The sequence below is a fragment of the Geotrypetes seraphini genome, chromosome 11 (genome assembly GCF_902459505.1).
Source record: "Geotrypetes seraphini chromosome 11, aGeoSer1.1, whole genome shotgun sequence".
Lineage (NCBI taxonomy): Eukaryota > Metazoa > Chordata > Amphibia > Gymnophiona > Dermophiidae > Geotrypetes > Geotrypetes seraphini.
This window is the reverse complement of record NC_047094.1, coordinates 48,607,014-48,625,355: the sequence shown is the minus strand read 5'-3', so window position 1 is coordinate 48,625,355 and position 18,342 is coordinate 48,607,014. Positions and strand designations below refer to the sequence as shown.

Sequence of the window (18,342 nt, the reverse complement as noted above, 5' to 3'; positions counted from 1 at the left end):
TGGCCGCCTCAACTTCCCTGTCACCTCAGATCACGACCACCAAGACCCCTTAGGGAAATCAGGAAAGACACATGGTGCAGTTCGCAGTTCCGATCTCTGTGTACCTCCTCGGAACCGCAGCAGCCTGCGCTCTACCCCTTTGCAGATGCAGGGGAGAGATGGCTCCCAAACCTGGAGACCCGATTCAATCTGCAGGCTTACTGCAGTTTCAGGCTTACAGAGCACCCTCCAGAAGTAGACAAACTTTAAAATGTCTCTGATCTCCCGCCGAAGGATCACTCGCACGAGGGCAAACCTGCAGTACCGAAGAAAATAAAAGACTAGGAATTGAGAAATAAAATCACGAACAGAAGAAAACTAGAAGTTTTCAGCAAGGCTACAGAATCAAACTGAACTTCAAAGGGAGTGGCCGCACAGGTGACCTCGCAGAGGGGGTTGGTGTTATTTTTAAGTTCTGCAGCCAAGGCTGGAATGGATGCATTACCCAATAGTTCAGGCTCCAGAGGGATTATACAAGAATGATCATTTCAGTTACTTCAGGGTTAGCTCCCTGTCTTGGTACAGAAAGCACATTTACTTACCGTAACAGGTGTTATCTGGAGACAAAATCGATGTTTTGACATAGAACGTGAAAGTTTTGATGAAATACCTCGATGGTCAGAAGTTGATCCTCAATGTATTGATCCAGATTCTTGTCAAGAAGACTGACAACATCTTGAAATAGAATCTTGATGTTTGAAGATGCTTCAATGCTGCTCATTGCTCACATGAACGTTGACGTTTTGAATGAGAATGTCAATGTCCCCTGGAAACGAAATGACACTCTGATACCGAGCTTTGATGACGTGAAGCAGAGCATATTCCATGAGAGCTGCTATACTCCTGGATGCAGGTCTTGAAATGGTATCCTGTGCCCCATGAGAACTACACTCAGACTGGGCTGGTACCGATGAGGTCGGTGCTGACACTTGTGTGGATGCAAGTTTGATAATATTACTAAACTCTCTCTGCAAGAAATAATCGACCTGGGAATGAAAGTCATTTTAACCGATACTTGTGACTAAGCAAGTATCAGTCGTACTGTAGGACATCTAGGGATGGGAGACTTCAAGGAGGATGCACGCCCCATAGAAGACAACTCTGGTACAGATGGAGAGCATCAGTGTTTTTTAGCCTGCATCGAGGGACTCAATGCTGTAGAGGCCTGCAATGCTGGCTTAGATGTAGAAGGCTTCTTAGCAGGTTTTCCAGAAGAGGGGAGATCCAATGTCGATGCAGATGTCTGTGCTGATGGTATCGAATATATGTTAGACCCAAACAATTTCTCTTGCTGAATTCTTCGAGCTTTAATAGAATGTTTCTGAAGTGTTGAGCAACAAATACAGAAATCTACGTTGTGCTTGGGTCCTAAACATTGAATGCACCAGTTATGTGGGTCAGTGACTGAAATATACTGCTGACACCAGCAACACTTTTAAAAACCAGACATTGGCTTAGACATCAATGGGAATACCTGCTCTGTCAAATTAAACTAAATTGTTGACTAAAGAAAAAATGTTAACAATTCTCGGTCAATCCTCTCCTATCAAGGGAGGCAAAGGAAAACAAAGAAAATAACTTTTTTGTTTTTTACTAAATATCTATAAAGAAATAAAGAGATTAATGAACCAAATGATTCCAATGCACAAAAAGGTGCAGGGAAGGCACTTTTGCAAAACAAAAAGATATGCAGCTTTAGTAACAAGGCTTTTTCGCTTTACGGAAAATGAAGAACTGGGGTCTCACGTGTCCTCTCGACAGTTGGGAAGGCACTCATGCATGTGTGGTAGCGGGCAATATGAAAGATTTTAATTTCTTAAAGTAAAGATGCACTATTTGCCATGGGCTCCGTAGATGATGTCACCCACATGAGAGAATATGCTGCCTGCTTGTCCTAGGATAAATGCTTTTAGAAGTTTTCTTAACCTGAGATAACGGTCACAAGATCATAGTGTAAATGGAAGTTGGTTCCAGCATTTTGCTAGTTGATATTGGGTGGATAAGGTGATTTGCCTGGTAGACTTTATATTGTTGCATACTGGGAATTTTAAGAGAAAAAGATTTCTGGTGTAATATCTGTTGGAGGCACCCTGGAGTAGGACAGCCAACTCTGTTAGGTAGTCAGGGGCATTCCCTCTTAGAATTTTAAAGGCAGTGATGCATAATTTAAACTTTTTTTTTTAAATTTTTATTTATAGATTTTCCATTCTTACAACATCTGAGTCATAGTAAATATAATTAACTTTTACATATATAGTATACTATCATTAATAAGTCATAGCTTTTAAATATATTATGATAAAGATTATACATTAACATAAAAATATATTTCCCACCCCCTTTTATATAACATATTTCCAATTATTAATCAAATCCCACCCCATTCATATAAAATTTTTATCAATGTGCTAAGAAATCTAATCATTAGAATAATTAGTCAATGGTTGCCAAATTTTCTTGAAATTAAGAAGATTCCCTTGTTGTAACGCTAATACTTTTTCCATTTTATAAATATGACAGACAGAATTCCACCAAAACGTATAATTTAATTTGGTGTAATCTTTCCAGTTTTGAGTAATTTGTTGCATGGCGACTCCTGTCAATATTAATAATAGCTTGTTATTATTTGCTGAAATTGGACTCTTAGTTCTCATTGCAGTGCCAAATAATATGGTGTCATATGAGAGTCCTACATAATTTTCTAGTAACTTATTAATTTGGGGCCAAATTGAATTCCAAAATGCGTTTACACAGGGACAGAAAAAAATTAAATGATCTAACGTCCCTACTTCCAATTTACAATGCCAGCATCTATTAGATCTAGTACTATCTATCTTTTGCAGGCGCGTTGGGGTCCAGAACACTCTATGTAATAAGAACAACCATGTTTGATTCATAGATGCTGACCTTGTAGATCTTAATCTCCAGGACCAAAATCGTGGCCATTGAGACTCAGATATTGTCTGACCAATCTCAATACTCCAAATATCCCTAAGACCTGTTTTCTTTTTTTATTTAAAAATCCGTATATCAATTTGTACCATTTTGCGGCTTGGTGACCCAAGAAATCCGCCTGGAAACATAAAACCTGTAGACTATGTTGATTATTAAGATTTTTCCATTCAGGGAACCCTACCTGAATGGCCTGCTTCAATTGCATCCATTTAAAATATTGTGTTTTATTTAATCCAAATTTATTTTGCAATTGTGAAAAACTAAGCAGTGAACCTTCTGAAATGACATCATTCAATGTTCGTATTCCTGCATTTATCCATTGTTTCCAGACGATTTTAAATCCGCCAATTCTGATCCTGGAGTTTACCCATATTGATTGATTTAGAGATTTAGCAATAGGTTCTGGTGACAGATTACTGATATATCTCAATGTTTTCCAAGTATCAAATAAAATTCTGTGGTCTTTGTATCTTTTAGGCATTGTTATAGTTATTAACTGTTCTGGATATAAAGGGAACAGGAGCCGCCATTCTAAATACAGCCAATCTGGTACATTTTCTAAAAGATCTGGGAGGATCCAATACATACCCTGTCTTAAAATATAGGCTTGATGATACCTATAAAAAATTTGGAAAATTTACCCCCCCTTCCATAATTGGTCTTTGTAATGATACTAAAGCGATTCTTGGTTTTTTCCCACACCAAACAAATTTTGTAAGAATATTGTTAAGTTTTTTATAAAAAGACCCCTGAAAAAATATTGGAATCATACTCATTTGGTAACAAACCACAGGCAATACCATCATTTTAATTGTTTGAATTCTTCCCCACCAAGAAAGATGTAACGGATTCCATTGCTCACACATTTCTGTTATTTTTTTTAATAAAAGTTTTTCATTCTCTTTGACTGTATCTTCAATTGTATTTTTGATCATAATTCCTAAGTATTTAATTCCTTCTTCTTTCCAAATAAATGAATATGGATCAAATATTCCTTTGGTACAATGAACATTAATTGGGAGAATTTCAGATTTGTTCCAATTAATTTTATATCCAGAAAAAGTACCATATTTTTCTATTAAATTAAGTATACATGGAATAGTAGTTTCCGGTTCTCTTAAATATAATAATATATCATCTGCATATGCAGATAATTTAAATTCAAAACTGTTAAATGATATTCCCTTTATCTCCTTAGTTTTGTTTATTGCAATTAATAAAGGTTCTAGGACAATATCAAAAAGTAAAGGAGACAGAGGGCATCCTTGTCTAACTCCCCTATGCAAGTTAAATCTATTTGATAAATTGTTGTTAATATATAATCTTGCTCCAGGAGAGCTATACAATGTCTGAATCATTTTAATAAAACCGGATCCTATACCAAACCATTGTAAAGCTTGGTATATAAAATTCCATTCCACTCTATCAAAGGCTTTTTCTGCATCTAAAGATATTAAAAAAGCTGGATCATTTATATTTTTTGCTAAATTTAATGAGTGGAATGCTAATCTAGTATTATTTGATGAATGTCTTTTAGCAATAAATCCTGTTTGATGTACATCAATAATGTAAGGAAGAGCTTTTGCCAATCTTAATGCTAATACTTTAGCCATTAATTTATTATCCACATTTAATAATGAAATAGGCCCCCCCATAATTTAAACTTGATCCTTGCAGTTATGGTCAGCCAATGTATTATGGGGTTTTGTTTTTTTCACTCAGCAAGAAAATTTTGGTTGCTGCCTTGTCTATCTTTGCCCCAATGAACTGAAAAGACTTAGACAGGAGTCAGAATTGACTTTATCAAGTTGATGATGAGCCCCAATATTTAAAGAAGGTGGAAAGTGACAGGGAAAAATGTCCATTACCAGAACTATGATTCCAAGTATGCAAAAAGCAGCCTTTCTTGGCAAAAATGGGCTGTCACAGGTTCTACGGATTTGGGAAAGCATTGAGGAGCTGTTGAGAAAACAAAAGGGGAGTACACTTCTCCCTCCATATTCGCTGTGATAGGGGGATTAAAAGAAGCGCAAATACACAAAAAACCGCAAATACAGAAAAACTGCAAATAACTTTTTCATATGTTATTCGCTGTTTTCTATTAAAAACCATTGGTAGATTTGGTGAAACCGCGAATAACATGATGGGAGACCTGCCCTATTCCTGAAGGAGATGCAAAACACATTGAAGAAAATGTCGGGAAATCGGCGATTTCTCTGTAAATGCTTGGAATTGGCGATTTCTCTATGCAAGCTGAAATAATTGGGGGGAGGGGAGGAGCCAGCAAGCTAAAAACTGTGAATAATCGAAACCGCGAATACGGAGGGAGAAGTGTACTCGGTATTGATCATGCTTCCTGAGGAGATGAAAATGCAAGAATTTTCTGTGCTTGGGATAAATGGGTGTAGCAATGTAAACTTCTTTGAAATTAGGGATGCTGACCTATGGTTCCTCTGCAGGAGGGGCAAATGGTGCCTGGCAAATTTATCTTGAAGTTTGTTTCATGACAAATTTGTCAAGTTCTTGTAGACCCAGAATTATACAAAGGGCTCCAGATTTGTGAGAATGAAGAAATATTGCAGCAGAACCCACAACTAGTTTCCCTTGGTGACGTTTACTGCAAATACCTTGATAGAAATGAACCTCATTCTCAAATCAGGGTATGTGGAGTATGATCTCAGTCTCTCAAATTTACTGCTAATACCTGCCAAATAAACTGATTAGAATTCTGTTGTCAGTCTTTGAGGACAGGAACTCACCTTCAAGCAGACAAGAGCCAGGTATCCCCATACTTCTGCATTCTTGTTATTCAGGGTATTGGCCTCTGTAAGTGCTTCTTCTGCCTCTGTCAACTCTTCTAGCTTCAAGAGAAAATAAAAAACACAGAAATTTACTCTGTGGAATTCTGTGCAAAAGTATGAAAAATTCTATGCACAATATTTGAAAATTCTGCACTTTTTATTTTGTAATTTTCTTATACAGAATTCTCCCATTGTGAGGGCTGGGCTTCTCCACCCTCTTCCACCAACCACTACCACCACCATCACAACATTTTCCCTCTCAGGTTCTACCTTCTCCACTTCTCTCTTAGCTCGTAGCACCTTTTATTTGGCATTATTGCTCAGAAGCAACATGTTTTCTATGGCTCTTATGGGAGATCTGCATCTCCAAATGCCTGTTACTTGGCACTGTTGCTCTCGTTCAACATCAAGTTACATAAAAGTAGCCGTTTTCACCATCTGCAAATTAAAGGGTTAAGTTTAGTCCTCAGCTTTATCTACCCCTTCTCCAGGGTATTCTCTGACAGAATACCTCCAATTTTCTTCCCTCTCCTCCACCCCCTGTACTCTGCCCTCTAGCAGCACTCTACCTTCTAGAGCTCTCTTCCCATCCCTCAGCCTATAGTGCCTTCCCTATGCTTTTCCCCTAATCCCAGCAAGACCCCTGTTCTGTCCGCTCCTAAGATCTTATCTTCTCCCCTTCCCCAGGCAAATCCACATTGTATTCTTCTCTGCCCCAATTTCCACAGCACACACACTCCATCTACCTTTTGTCAGCCCTTCCCACTCCCATGGTGCACCCCCCCATCCACCTTTTTCTAGTCCTCCACCCCATGGTGCGCATATTATCCACCCTTCTCCAGCCCCCACAATACACACACCTTTCGCCAGCCCCACCATCACCTATGACAGACACATACCCATCCACTTTTCTTCAGCCCCCCTACCATTGCACAGATTACCCCAACTAGCTTGCTCCAACTCTCCCCCCTCCCATAGCACACACCACCCCATCCACCTTGTTTGAGTCCTTCCCCATCCCTTGTTACACACCACTCTATCTACCTTGCTTCACTCTCCCCATGACATCTTCAACCCCATGCATTCTTAATGCAGACTTCTACCCCAGTCCCAGTCCCATGACACACACACCCCTCATCCACCTCTTTCCAGCTCTCTCACACTCCATCTTTCTTTCAGCTCCCATCCCTGCATTCACGTCTATCCATTTTTTTCCATTCCCTTGCCCACCTCCCCCACATTTTTTCAGCTCCCCTCACATTCCAGCTATGTTTTTTTCTAGGCCCACCAATCCCTCCCTCCCTTTCTGCATGCACACTGCTCCAGCACAGCAAGAGGAGCAGCTGTACATCTGGCGGCGAAAAGGGGCAAACAGAAATGCTAGGAATGATAAAGAAGGGGATCACGAACAGATCATGCCGCTGTACTGGGCCATGTGCGCCCATCACCTGGAGTACTGTGTCCAGCACTGATCGCCGTATATAAAGAAGGACATTGTACTACTCGAAAGGGTCCAGAGAAGAGCAACTAAGATGGGTAAGAAGCTGGAGGAGTTTGCCATGCAGCGAAAGATTAGAGAAACTGGGGCCTCTTCTCCCTTGAAAACAGGAGACTGAGAGGGGACAATGATCGAAACATTCAAGGTACTGAAGGGAATAGACTTAGTAGATAAGGACAGGTTGTTCACCCTTTCCAAGGTAGGGAGAACGAGAGGGCACCCTCTAAAATTGAAAGGGGATAGATTCCGTATGAACATAAAGAAGTTCTTCTTCACCCAGAGAGTGGTAGAAAACTGGAATGCTCTTCTGGAGTCTGTCATAGGGGAAAACACCCTCCAGGGATTCAAGACAAAGTTACACAAGTTCCATGCTGAACCAGAACATACGCAGGTAGGGCTAGTCTCAGTTAGGATGCTAGTCTTTGACTAGGAGGGCCGCCGCATGAGCAGACTGCTGGGCACAATGGACCACTGGTCTGACCCAGCAGCGGCAATTCTTATGTTCTTATGCTTCCTCTTCCTTTGCTTCCTGGGCCCAACTCTTTCTTTGAGCCACACAGGCCTCTATACATTTGTGTGACTTAAAGGAACTGCTGGGAACTGACGTAGTAGAGAAGGAGGAAGCACCTTGTGTGTAACTGGGCAGCTCCTCCTCGTCACACTGGAGCAGTAAGTATGCTTGAAGAAAGAGAGGCAGCTGAAAAAGGGAACATCTGTACCACTCTGCACTGCAAAAGTAGACTTGCACAGAATGCTGTACAGTCTGTAGAGGTGGGGGAATTCTGCAGAAATTCTGTATTTGTGCAGTGGTGCAGAATTCTTCCAAAATCAGTACTTGCACCATAAGAACATAAGAACATAAGCCAATGCCTCTGCTGGGTCAGACCTGAGGTCCATCATGCCCAGCAGTCCGCTCACGCGGGCGGCCCCACAGGTCCAGGACCTGTGCAGTAATCCTCTATTTATACCCTCTATCCCCTTTTCCAGCAGGAAATTGTCCAATCCTTTCTTAAACCCCTGTACTGTACCCTGCCCTATTACTCCCTCTGGAAGCGCATTCCAGGTGTCCACCACTCGTTGGGTAAAGAAGAACTTCCTAGCATTCGTTTTAAATCTGTCCCCTTTCAACTTTTCCAAGTGTCCTCTTGTTCTTTTATTTTTTCGAAAGTTTGAAGAATCTGTCCTTCTCTACTCTCTCTAATGCCCTTCATGATCTTATAAGTCTCTATCATATCCCCTCTAAGTCTCCTCTTCTCCAGGAAAAGAGACCCAGTTTCTCCAATCTCTCAGCGTATGAGAGGTTTTCCATCCCTTTTATCAAGCGTGTCGCTCTCCTCTGAACCCTCTCGAGTAACGCCATATCCTTCCTAAGGTATGGAGACCAATATTGGACGCAGTATTCCAGATGCGGGCGCACCATCGCCCGATACAATGGCAGGATAACTTCTTTTGTCCTTGTTGTAATACCCTTCTTGATTATGCCTAGCATTCTATTTGCTTTTTAGCGGCTGTTGCGCACTGTGCCGTCGGCTTCATTGTCAAGTCCACATGTCCACCAGTTGTCAAAGAACATTGTCTATGGAGAGGGAAGAAACCTTCCATTAATGGATCATTCATAAGCCTATAACCATTGCTGCCTCTGGCCAGCTTACCACAGGGTCCACCTATATCAGCTCCTATAACTTTTGAAGTGGATTCCCCACTGTGTAACTTCCCCTCCCTGTTTGAAGGCTTTTCAATATTTTGTTTAGAGGATCTTAATAGCACAGTTACTTACCGTAACAGGTGTTATCCAGGACAGCAGGCAGAATATTCTTGACTGATGGGGTGACGGCACCGACGGAGCCCCGGTACGGACAATTTTAGAGTGATTGCACTCTAAGAACTTGGAAAGTTCTAGTAGGCCGCACCGCGCACGGCACGAGGTGCCTTCCCGCCCGACAGAGGCGCGCGGGTCCCAGTTAGGATAAGCCAGCTAAGAAGCCAACCCGGGGAGGTGGGTGGGATGCAAGAATATCTGCCTGTTGTCCCTGGATAACACCTGTTACGGTAGAGTAACTGTGCTTTAAGAATCCCAAGACAAGCAGGCAGCATATTCTTGACTGATGGGTGACCTCCAAGCTAACAAAAAGAGGGATGAGGGAAGGGTTGGCCATTAGGAAAACAAATTTTGCATAAACAGATTGGCCGAAGTGTCCATCCCGTCTGGAGAATGCATCCAGACAATAGTGAGATGTAAAAGTATGAACTGAGGGACCAAGTAGCAGCCTTGCAGATTTCCTCAATAGGAGTGGAACGAAGGAAAGCCACAGATGCTGCCATAGCTCGAACTCTATGGGCCGTGACAGAACCTTCCAGTGTCAGCCCGGTCTGAGCATAACAGAATGAAATGCACGCTGCAAGCCAATTAGACAACGTATGTTTAGAAACAGGACGTCCCAACTTATTCGGATCAAAGGACAGAAAGAGTTGGGGAATTGATCTGTGGGGCTTAGTACGCTCTAAATAGTAAGCTAGAGCCCTCTTACAGTCCAAAGTATGCAGAGCCTGTTCTCCAGAATGAGAGTGAGGTTTCAGAAAGAAGACAGGCAGAACTATCGATTGGTTGAGATGGAATTCAGAGACAACCTTAGGGAGAAACTTTGGATGTGTACGCAGAACCACCTTGTCATGATGAAAGATTTGTAAAAGGTGGATCCGCAACTAGTGCATGTAGCTCACTGACCCTCCTGGCAGAGGTTAGAGCAATAAGGAAGACCACTTTCCAAGTGAGAAACTTGAAAGAAGTCATAGCCAAAGGTTCAAACGGAGGCTTCATTAAGGCGGAGAGAACCACATTGAGATCACAGACTACAGGGGGTGCTTTAAGGGAGGTGTTTCACATTGAAAAGACCCCGCATGAATCTGGAAACCAAGGGATGAGCTGAAAGGAGTTTCCCATGAACTGGCTCATGAAAAGCAGCAATAGCACTGAGGTGACACTAGAGGAAGGTAGACTTGAGACCAGAGGTCAGACAAAGGAGAGAAGGTAATCCAACAAAGTCGCCACTGCAAGGGACGTAGGATTATGATGATGAGAAGACACCAGGAAGAAAATCTTGTCCACTTTCTGATGATAACATTGCAGAGTTGCAGGTTTCCTGGAGGCATCCAGAATAGGAAACGAAACGGGCCTGAGATAACAAAGTATCATTTGAAGTCAGCCCGAGAGATACCAAGCTGTCAGGTGCAGAGACTGGAGGGTTGGGATGCAGGAAGGGTCTCCTGATGCTGTGTAAGCAGAGAAGGAAACAAATGGAAGAAGAATAGGCTCCCTGGAACTGAGTTGAAGTAGAAGAGGAGAACCAATGTTATCTGGGCCAGCGTGGAGCGATGAGAATCATGGTGGCCTGTTCCCTCTTGAGCTTGAAACAAGGTTCGTAACATGAGAGGTAGCAGAGGGAAAGCATACAGGAACAGATTGGACCAATCGAGGAGAAATACATCCGCTGTCAGACGGTGAGGAGAGTAGAGTCTGGAGCAGAAGAGGGCAGCTGGTGATTGTGAGGAGCTGCAAATAGGTCTATCTGAGGAGTGCCCCCACTGAGCGAAGATTAGACTGTAGAGTTAGAGAATCGAGAGTCCACTCGTGAGGCTGGAGAATTCTGCTGAGTTTGTCTGCCAAGGAATTCTGTTCGCCCTGAATGTAGATTGCCTTCAGGAAGAGTTGTGATCTGTGGCCCAAGCCCAAATTTTCTGGGCTTCTTGGCACAAGAGGCGAGAGCCTGTCCCACCCTGCTTGTTGATGTAGTACATTGCAACTTGATTGTCTGTGCACAGCAGGAGGACTGGAGGAAAGAGAAGATGTTGGAAGGCTTTGAGGGCATAAAACATCGCTCTGGAGTTCCAGGATAATTGATGTGGTGCTTCTTTTCCTGGTCTGTCCAAAGACCTTGAGTTTGGAACTTCGTTCAAATGAGCTCCCCAGCGTAAGGGGAGGCGTCGGTGGTGATGATAAGTTGATGAGGAGGCAGATGGAACAGAAGACCTCTGGAGAGATTTGAGGATATCAACCACCATTGCAGAGACTGACGAAGAGACAATGTCACAGATATGTGTCCGTGGAGCAGGGATCCATTGCTTGGGACCACTGAGTAGCTAGGGTCCATTGAAGGAGTGCGCAGGTGAAGACGTGCGAAGGGTGTGACATGAACTGTGGAGGCCATGTGACCCAAGAGTATCATCATTTGCATTGGCAGAGAAGGAACGTTGAGGAAGTACCTGCTGACATAGAGACTGAAGAGTTTGAAGATGGTTGGACGGCAGGAACGCTCTCATGAGGACTGTGGTCCATACCGCTCCAATGAACTGAAGTCTCTGAGTAGGGATGAGATGAGATTTGGGTAGATTGATCTCGAACCCCAGAAGTCGTAGAAACAGGATGGTTTGGTTGGTGGCCAGAAGTACTGTCTGAGATGATTGGTGCCTTGATTAACCAATCGTCCAGGTAAGGAAAGACTTAAAGGTGGTGAGAACGTAGAAAGGCAGCCACCACAATCAAAACATTTGGTGAACACTCTTGGAGAGGAGGCAAGACCGTAAGGTAGCACCTTGTATTGGTAATGACAATGATGGATCATGAAACGGAGGTACTGTCTGGAGGCCAGATTGACCGGTATGTGAGTATATGCCTCTTTGAGATCGAGGGAGCATTAGCCAGTCCGCCCTGAGTGAGAAGAGGATAAAGAGTGGCCAGAGAAAGCATTTTGAATTTCTCATTTGACCAAGCCATTTTGTTGAGATCGCGAAGATCTAGGATGGGTCTGAGATCTCCTGTTTTTTTGGGGACTAGAAAATAACGAGAGTAGAATCCCTGTCCCTGCTGATCTAGGAGGAACCTCCTCTATGGCGTTCAGAAGGAGGAGGGATTGAACCTCTTGAAGAAGGAGGGAAGACTGAGGAGTGTTCAAAGCAGACTCTTTTGGCAGACTTTGGGTAGGCAGAGTCTGAAAGTTGAGAGAGTAGCCGTGGCGGATGATGTTGAGGACCCACTGAACCGAGGTGATAATTTTCCCAACGGCTGAATATAATGAGCAAGGCGTCCTCCTATGGGCAGTAGAAGATGGGTAGATGGTGGATACTGGGCTATGTCATGGAGAACCAAGTCAAAAGGGTTGTGAGGATTTCTGTGGAGGAGGAGGCTTCACTTGTTGTTGCTGCTGAGCTGGTCTGGTGTTTTGCCTCTGTTGTTGCCTCTGACGCCTGGGTTGTTGAGGGGCCGGTGGCAGAGGACGAGCCACAAATCGACGCTGGTAGGCCGATTGCTGGCGAAAGGGCCTGGTGGGTGGGGTCTTTTTTTTTGTTTTGAGGAGAGTATCCCACCTAGTCTCATGAGCTGAGAGCTTTTGGGTAGTGGAAGTCCATGGATTCTCCAAACAGCTCATCCCCCAGGCAAGGTGCATTAGCCAGTCGATCTTGATGATTGACATCAAGTTCTGAAAACTCTGAGCCATGCTAGTCGATGCATGGCTACCGACATAGCCGTGCCTCAAGAGGTCAGCTCAAAGGTGTCATAGATCGATTCTGACCATGAACTTACGAAGTTGTAAGAGCGATGAAGAAGTTTGGCGAAAGGCAGATCTTTTTCGGTCAGGGAGGTACTTTTCAAAAGTGGACAAAGTCTGAATGAGATGCTTAAGATAGAATGAAAAATGGAAAGCATAATTCCCTGATCTATTAGCCAGCATCGCATTCTGATATAACCTTTTGCCAAACTTATCCATGGCCTTACCTTCTCTGCCAGGAGGGACAGAGGCTTACACACTAGCTCCCGTGGATTTCTTTAAAGTGGATTCCACTAAAAGGGATTCATGAGGGAGTTGTGGTTTGTCAAAGCCCGGAATAGGTATGACCTTATATAAGGAGTCCAGTTTGCGGGGAGCTCCTGGGACGGTCAAAGGTGTCTCTAGATTTTTGTAGAAAGTCTCTCTTAGTATATCATGGAGAGGCAATTTCAGAAATTCCCTTGGAGGCTGGTCAAAATCCAGTGCGTCGAGAAATGCTTTGGATTTTTTAGATTCAGCCTCCAAGGGAATAGAGAGGGAGTCACACATCTCTTTAAGAAAAGAGGTGAAAGAGGTTGCATCAGGCTTAGAGGATGGATCTAAAAGAGAAGGATCCTCGTCCCCCGATGAACACTCCCCCTCAGAGAGAAGAGGTTCCTCTGAGTCACCCCACAGATCAGGGTCTCTTACTTGAAAGCTGCGGTCCCCGGGACTCCGGAGTGGAGGGTTCCAGATGTCGAGTTTTGCGAATCGACTTACCAGACCTCTGGGAAACGGTACCGGGAGATGTGATAGGCTGTGTCGGTGCTGAAGTTTGCACAGCCTGGTGTAAGGACCTGGGTTCTGGCGCTAAGGTCGGCATGGATACCGATGAAGCCGAATGCACCGATACCGACAGAGTGGATGCCGATAAAAGAGGCTGTTCCACCGCCGGTACCGGTGGCTCAGACCGGACCGGGAATGGAAGGTTCGGTTGTAAAAGATGCAGGAAGGAGCTGCTGTAATTGCTTCCTTGACTGGAGCCTGCAGGACGGCGGCAATTCGCTCATCCAGGGAAGGCACCGGTAACCCATTTTTTCTTCTGCGGTACCTTGGTGCCGCTCTACACTCCGAAGAGGAACCCGATGTCGAGGGGCTTACCTCAATCGGAGCGGAGCGCTTCCGTGGGCGCCTCGAGGTCGGCAGGACTGGGCTCGCTGCTACTGAGACCGGAGGACGCTCCAACGGGGAAGGCTTCTTAGCCGGCTTACCTGAGGGATGCGACGCCGGCGCGGTGTCACGCGGTGTCGATGAGGTAGGTGCTGACTGCGTCGGTGCCGAAGTCGGAGCCAGGGCCGTCGAATACCGACATATCGGTACCAAATAATAACCGCTGTTGGATCTGTCGGTTTTTTAAAGTTCTCTTTTTGAGAGTGGCACAGCAGGTGCAGGTGGACGCTCTCGGATGGTCAGGACCCAGGCACTGTAAACACCAGTTGTGCGGGTCAGTGAGAGAAATGGGCCTCGCGCACCGCTGGCACTTCTTAAATCCGGGTTGGGGGGGCATGAACGTAAAGACGGCTTCTGCCAAATCGAAGGCCGAGGCCTCGATGGTGGCAGCAGGCCCCGCCGGGGCGAACCCGAAAAAAGAAGAAAAGAAAATTTTTTTTTTTTTTTTAAAGAAAATAAGAAAATAAGGGGAAATATTAATTTCCAAAACGGTTTACGCGAGCGGGAAGGCGAAAAGTAGAAAAAGGTTTCAACAGCCGTTGAAAACGCGTCTTCTTAGCTCCGCGGAAACTAAGAAACTGGGGACTGCGCGCCTCTGTCGGGTGGGAAGGCACTCGCGCAGGTGCGCAGTGCGGCCTACTAGAACTTTCCAAGTTCTTAGAGTGCAATCACTCTAAAATTGTCTGTACCGGGGCTCCGTCGGTGCCGTCACCCATCAGTCAAGAATATGCTGCCTGCTTGTCCTGGGATAAATGAACTTCTGCCCCTGCATCATCCATGGCTTCCCTGAGTAACCTGCTATGTTTCCCTCGCCCTTCACTACGAGTTTCGTTGGATATCCTGCCCCATATTACTTACACTTTACTATGGATAGTTACATAGTTCATAGTTCATCTTTTATTTACCACTCATCAAAACAAATATCAAACCCTGGCTCTTACCCTGTAGCAAGAGATTCCTACACCCAGCCATGAAAGACAGGATGGCGAGTTCTTACAGGCCAGTAGGTAGATGTACTTTGCCTTTTCATACTGCCAACCAAAAACAACATCATTACAAAATGTCCCATTTAGCTGACATTAAAATCCTTGGTAGTAATCTGCTATTAGTCAAGGTGACTTGGAGGATGATTTATTTATTTATTCGTTTTTATAGCCCTTCCTCCCCAGGGGCCCAGAACAGGTTACTTTGACATTCAAAACTTAGTTAAAGCAATAAACTTCCTGCCCCTGAATGTTCAGCTATTGTAATCTGAATGCAGCACAGTGAGATGCGATGGCCCTAAACAATGTAAAAAAAAAATAAATCTTAAGATTTTATAATGCCTAAAGGTTATGCCAAAGAGCATTCTGTTTAAAAAAAAAAAGTAATATAGGCCATGACATTTAAAACTTGCACCTGATGTCCAGGATTTTATGCCTTTGGGCTCCTTTAACAAAGCTGCACTAGCAGTTTCTAATACTACAACCACTACTTATCATTTCTACAGCACTACTAGACATATGCAGCACTGTACATCAAAACATAGAAGAGACAGTCCCTGCTCAAAAGAGCTTACAATCTAGTTAAGACAGATAAACTGGACAAGAAGGTGCATCTATACACAATGCTGAGGTGGGGGAATTATAAGATATTGGTGCTTAGCGGGTGGGTTGGAGTTTGAAATTGAAAGCAGCTTCAAAATAATGGGCTTTGAGTCTGGATTTGAATACTGCGAGAGACAGAGTTTGATGTACCGAGTCAGGCAATTTGTTCCAGGTATACAGTGCAGCAAAGTAGAAAGGACAGAGTCTAGAGTTGGCCACAGAGGAGAAGGGTACAGATAACAGAAACTTATCTGATGAGTGGAGTGCCCAGGGATAGAGTGGGGGAAGAGGAGAGATACTGAGGAGCTGTAGAGCGAATACACATGTAAGTCATTAAAAGTTTGATGTGGAAACAGATAGGGAGCCAATGAAGTGACTTGAGGAGAGGAGTAATGTTGGCATAGAGACATTGGCGGAATATGAGGCATGCAGCAAAATTCTGAACAGATTGAAGGAGAGAGAGATTGTTTAGTGCAGTGTTTTTCAACCGCTGTTCCGCGGCACACTAGTGTGCCGCGAGATGTTGCCTGGTGTGCCGTACGGTCAGGGCCGCCATCAGGGCAGTACCACCAGTCTAGGGAGAGGGGCGGTCCGCCCCACGTGGACAGGAGAGAGCTGGACGGAGGACCCGCGGAGTTCAATACATCTCGAGCCGCGAGGCTCATCTTCTGTTCCTTAAGCAAAGCCTGCCCTCCGACGTCAGCGCTGACGTCGGAGAATACTTCCGTTCGGCTATTTGTGCGCGGCAGGGCAGGCAGGAAGCAGAAGACAAGCCTCGCGGCTTGAGCTTCGTTTTGCTGAGCAAGTTGCAAAGATGGGCTGGGAGGCAAACACGGAACACAAAAGGGGGGAGGGAGTGCGTTTTGGACACAAGGCATGAACTTGGGAGAGAGGAAGGGAGGGAAAGAGATGCTGAGGTGGGGGAGGGAATGCGTTTTTGGACACAGAAGAAATGGACTTGGGAGAGAGGAAGGGAGGGAAAGAGATGCTGAGGTGGGGGAGGGAATGGGTATTTGGACACAGAAGAAATGGACTTGGGAGAGAGGAAGGGAGGGAAAGAGATGCTGAGGTGGGGGAGGGAATGGGTATTTGGACACAGAAGAAATGGACTTGGGAGAGAGGAAGGGAGGGAAAGAGATGCTGAGGTGGGGGAGGGAATGGGTATTTGGACACAGAAGAAATGGACTTGGGAGAGAGAGGAAGGGAGGGAAAGAGATGCTGAGGTGGGGGAGGGAATGGGTTTTTGGACACAGAAGGCATGGACTTGGGAGAGAGGAAGGGAGGGAAAGAGATGCTGAGGTGGGGGAGGGAATGCGTTTTTGGACACAGAAGAAATGGACTTGGGAGAGAGGAAGGGAGGGAAAGAGATGCTGAGGTGGGGGAGGGAATGGTTTTTGGACACAGAAGGCATGGACTTGGGAGAGAGGAAGGGAGGGAAAGAGATGCTGAGGTGGGGAGGGAATGAGTGTTTGGACACAGAAGGCATGGACTTTGGAGAGAGGAAGGGAGGGAAAGAGATGGTTGTGTACACGGGGAATAGAAGAAAGAATTTTTGGTCATAGGGAGGGAGTGAGGTACAGATAGTGGCATACCAGGGTGGGGGGGGGCGGTCTGCCCCACCCCGGGTTTACGTCCCAAGGGGGTTGCACAGCTGGCCACCCTCCAGTGTTGTCTCTAGGCCGGCAAACTGCGGCTCTTTAGCCACTTGAGTGCCACCGCCGCCATCGGGAACAGCCGGCGCCAAGTTCTCCCTGCTTTTCCCTGTGGGGCTGGCCAACTCTCGACACTTGCGTCAATTCTGACATCGGAGAGGACGTTCTGGGCCAGCCAATCGCTGCCTGGCTGGCCTAGAACGTCCTCTCCGACGTTAGAATTGACGACGGGTGGCGAGAGTTGGTCGGCCCTGCGGGGAAGAGAAGCAGGGAGAACTCGGTGCCGACCTGTTCCCGATGGCGGCAGTGGCAGCCTATTCCCCAGTGGTGGTGGCAGCATTATAAAATACTTTCTTTGTGTTTATTTGATTCCTATATATTTATATATAGTCAATATAGGCACAGTTAAATTTTTTAACTTTTTCTAATGGTGGTGTGCCTCGTGATTTTTTTCATGAAACAAGTGTGCCTTTGCCCAAAAAAGGTTGAAAAACACTGGTTTAGTGTAAGGCCAATGAGAAGCAGGTTGCAATAATCTAGGTGAGAAGTAATAAGTGCATGAATGAGGGTCTTTAGCTTGTGAATGTGCCCATATGGAAAACCACTTCCATTTCAACTGATAAGACTTTCTTATAGATGGTCTTCTTGCTGCAAGGAGAACTTTTTTTTACTGATTAAAATACTGTGAGCTCCGCAAGAATTGTCCGTTCAATTTCCATGCTGTGAGATTGAGGCTGCAAAGATTGGGATGCAACAGGTGACTATTCTGCTGGGAGAGAAGAGAGGGGTGATCTCCTAACAGAAGTGGAAGAGTGTCCAGAAGGTCCAGGAGTATTGGGTACCAGATCTGTCTGGGCCAGCAAGACGTAATGAGAATCAGCTGGGCTCCATCCCTGAAGCTTTTTTGAAGAACCTTACAGATCAATGGAGTTGGAGGAAAAGTGTAGAGTAGGGTGAGATTCCATGGTATGGAAAATGCATCTCTTGCGACTGCATGAGGAGCAGGTCTTAGGGACCAATACTGGGTAAGAACATAAGAATTGCCACTGCTGGGTCAGA

The 18,342-nt window shown here is 44.9% G+C and overlaps 1 protein-coding gene across 7 annotated transcripts in view; it reads right to left on the bottom strand.

Moving 5' to 3' along the window:
- Positions 1 to 18,342, bottom strand: part of CFAP70 (cilia and flagella associated protein 70) — a 201,122-nt gene that overhangs the window by 3,029 nt on the left and 179,751 nt on the right. For all 7 annotated transcript variants that reach the window (XM_033914698.1, XM_033914699.1, XM_033914701.1 and 4 more), the window contains 2 exons: positions 14,987 to 15,076; positions 5,754 to 5,855 (listed from right to left, as the gene is read on the bottom strand). In XM_033914698.1, the coding sequence (XP_033770589.1) occupies positions 5,754 to 5,855; positions 14,987 to 15,076 (192 nt within the window). The remainder of the gene's footprint in view (positions 1 to 5,753; positions 5,856 to 14,986; positions 15,077 to 18,342) is intronic.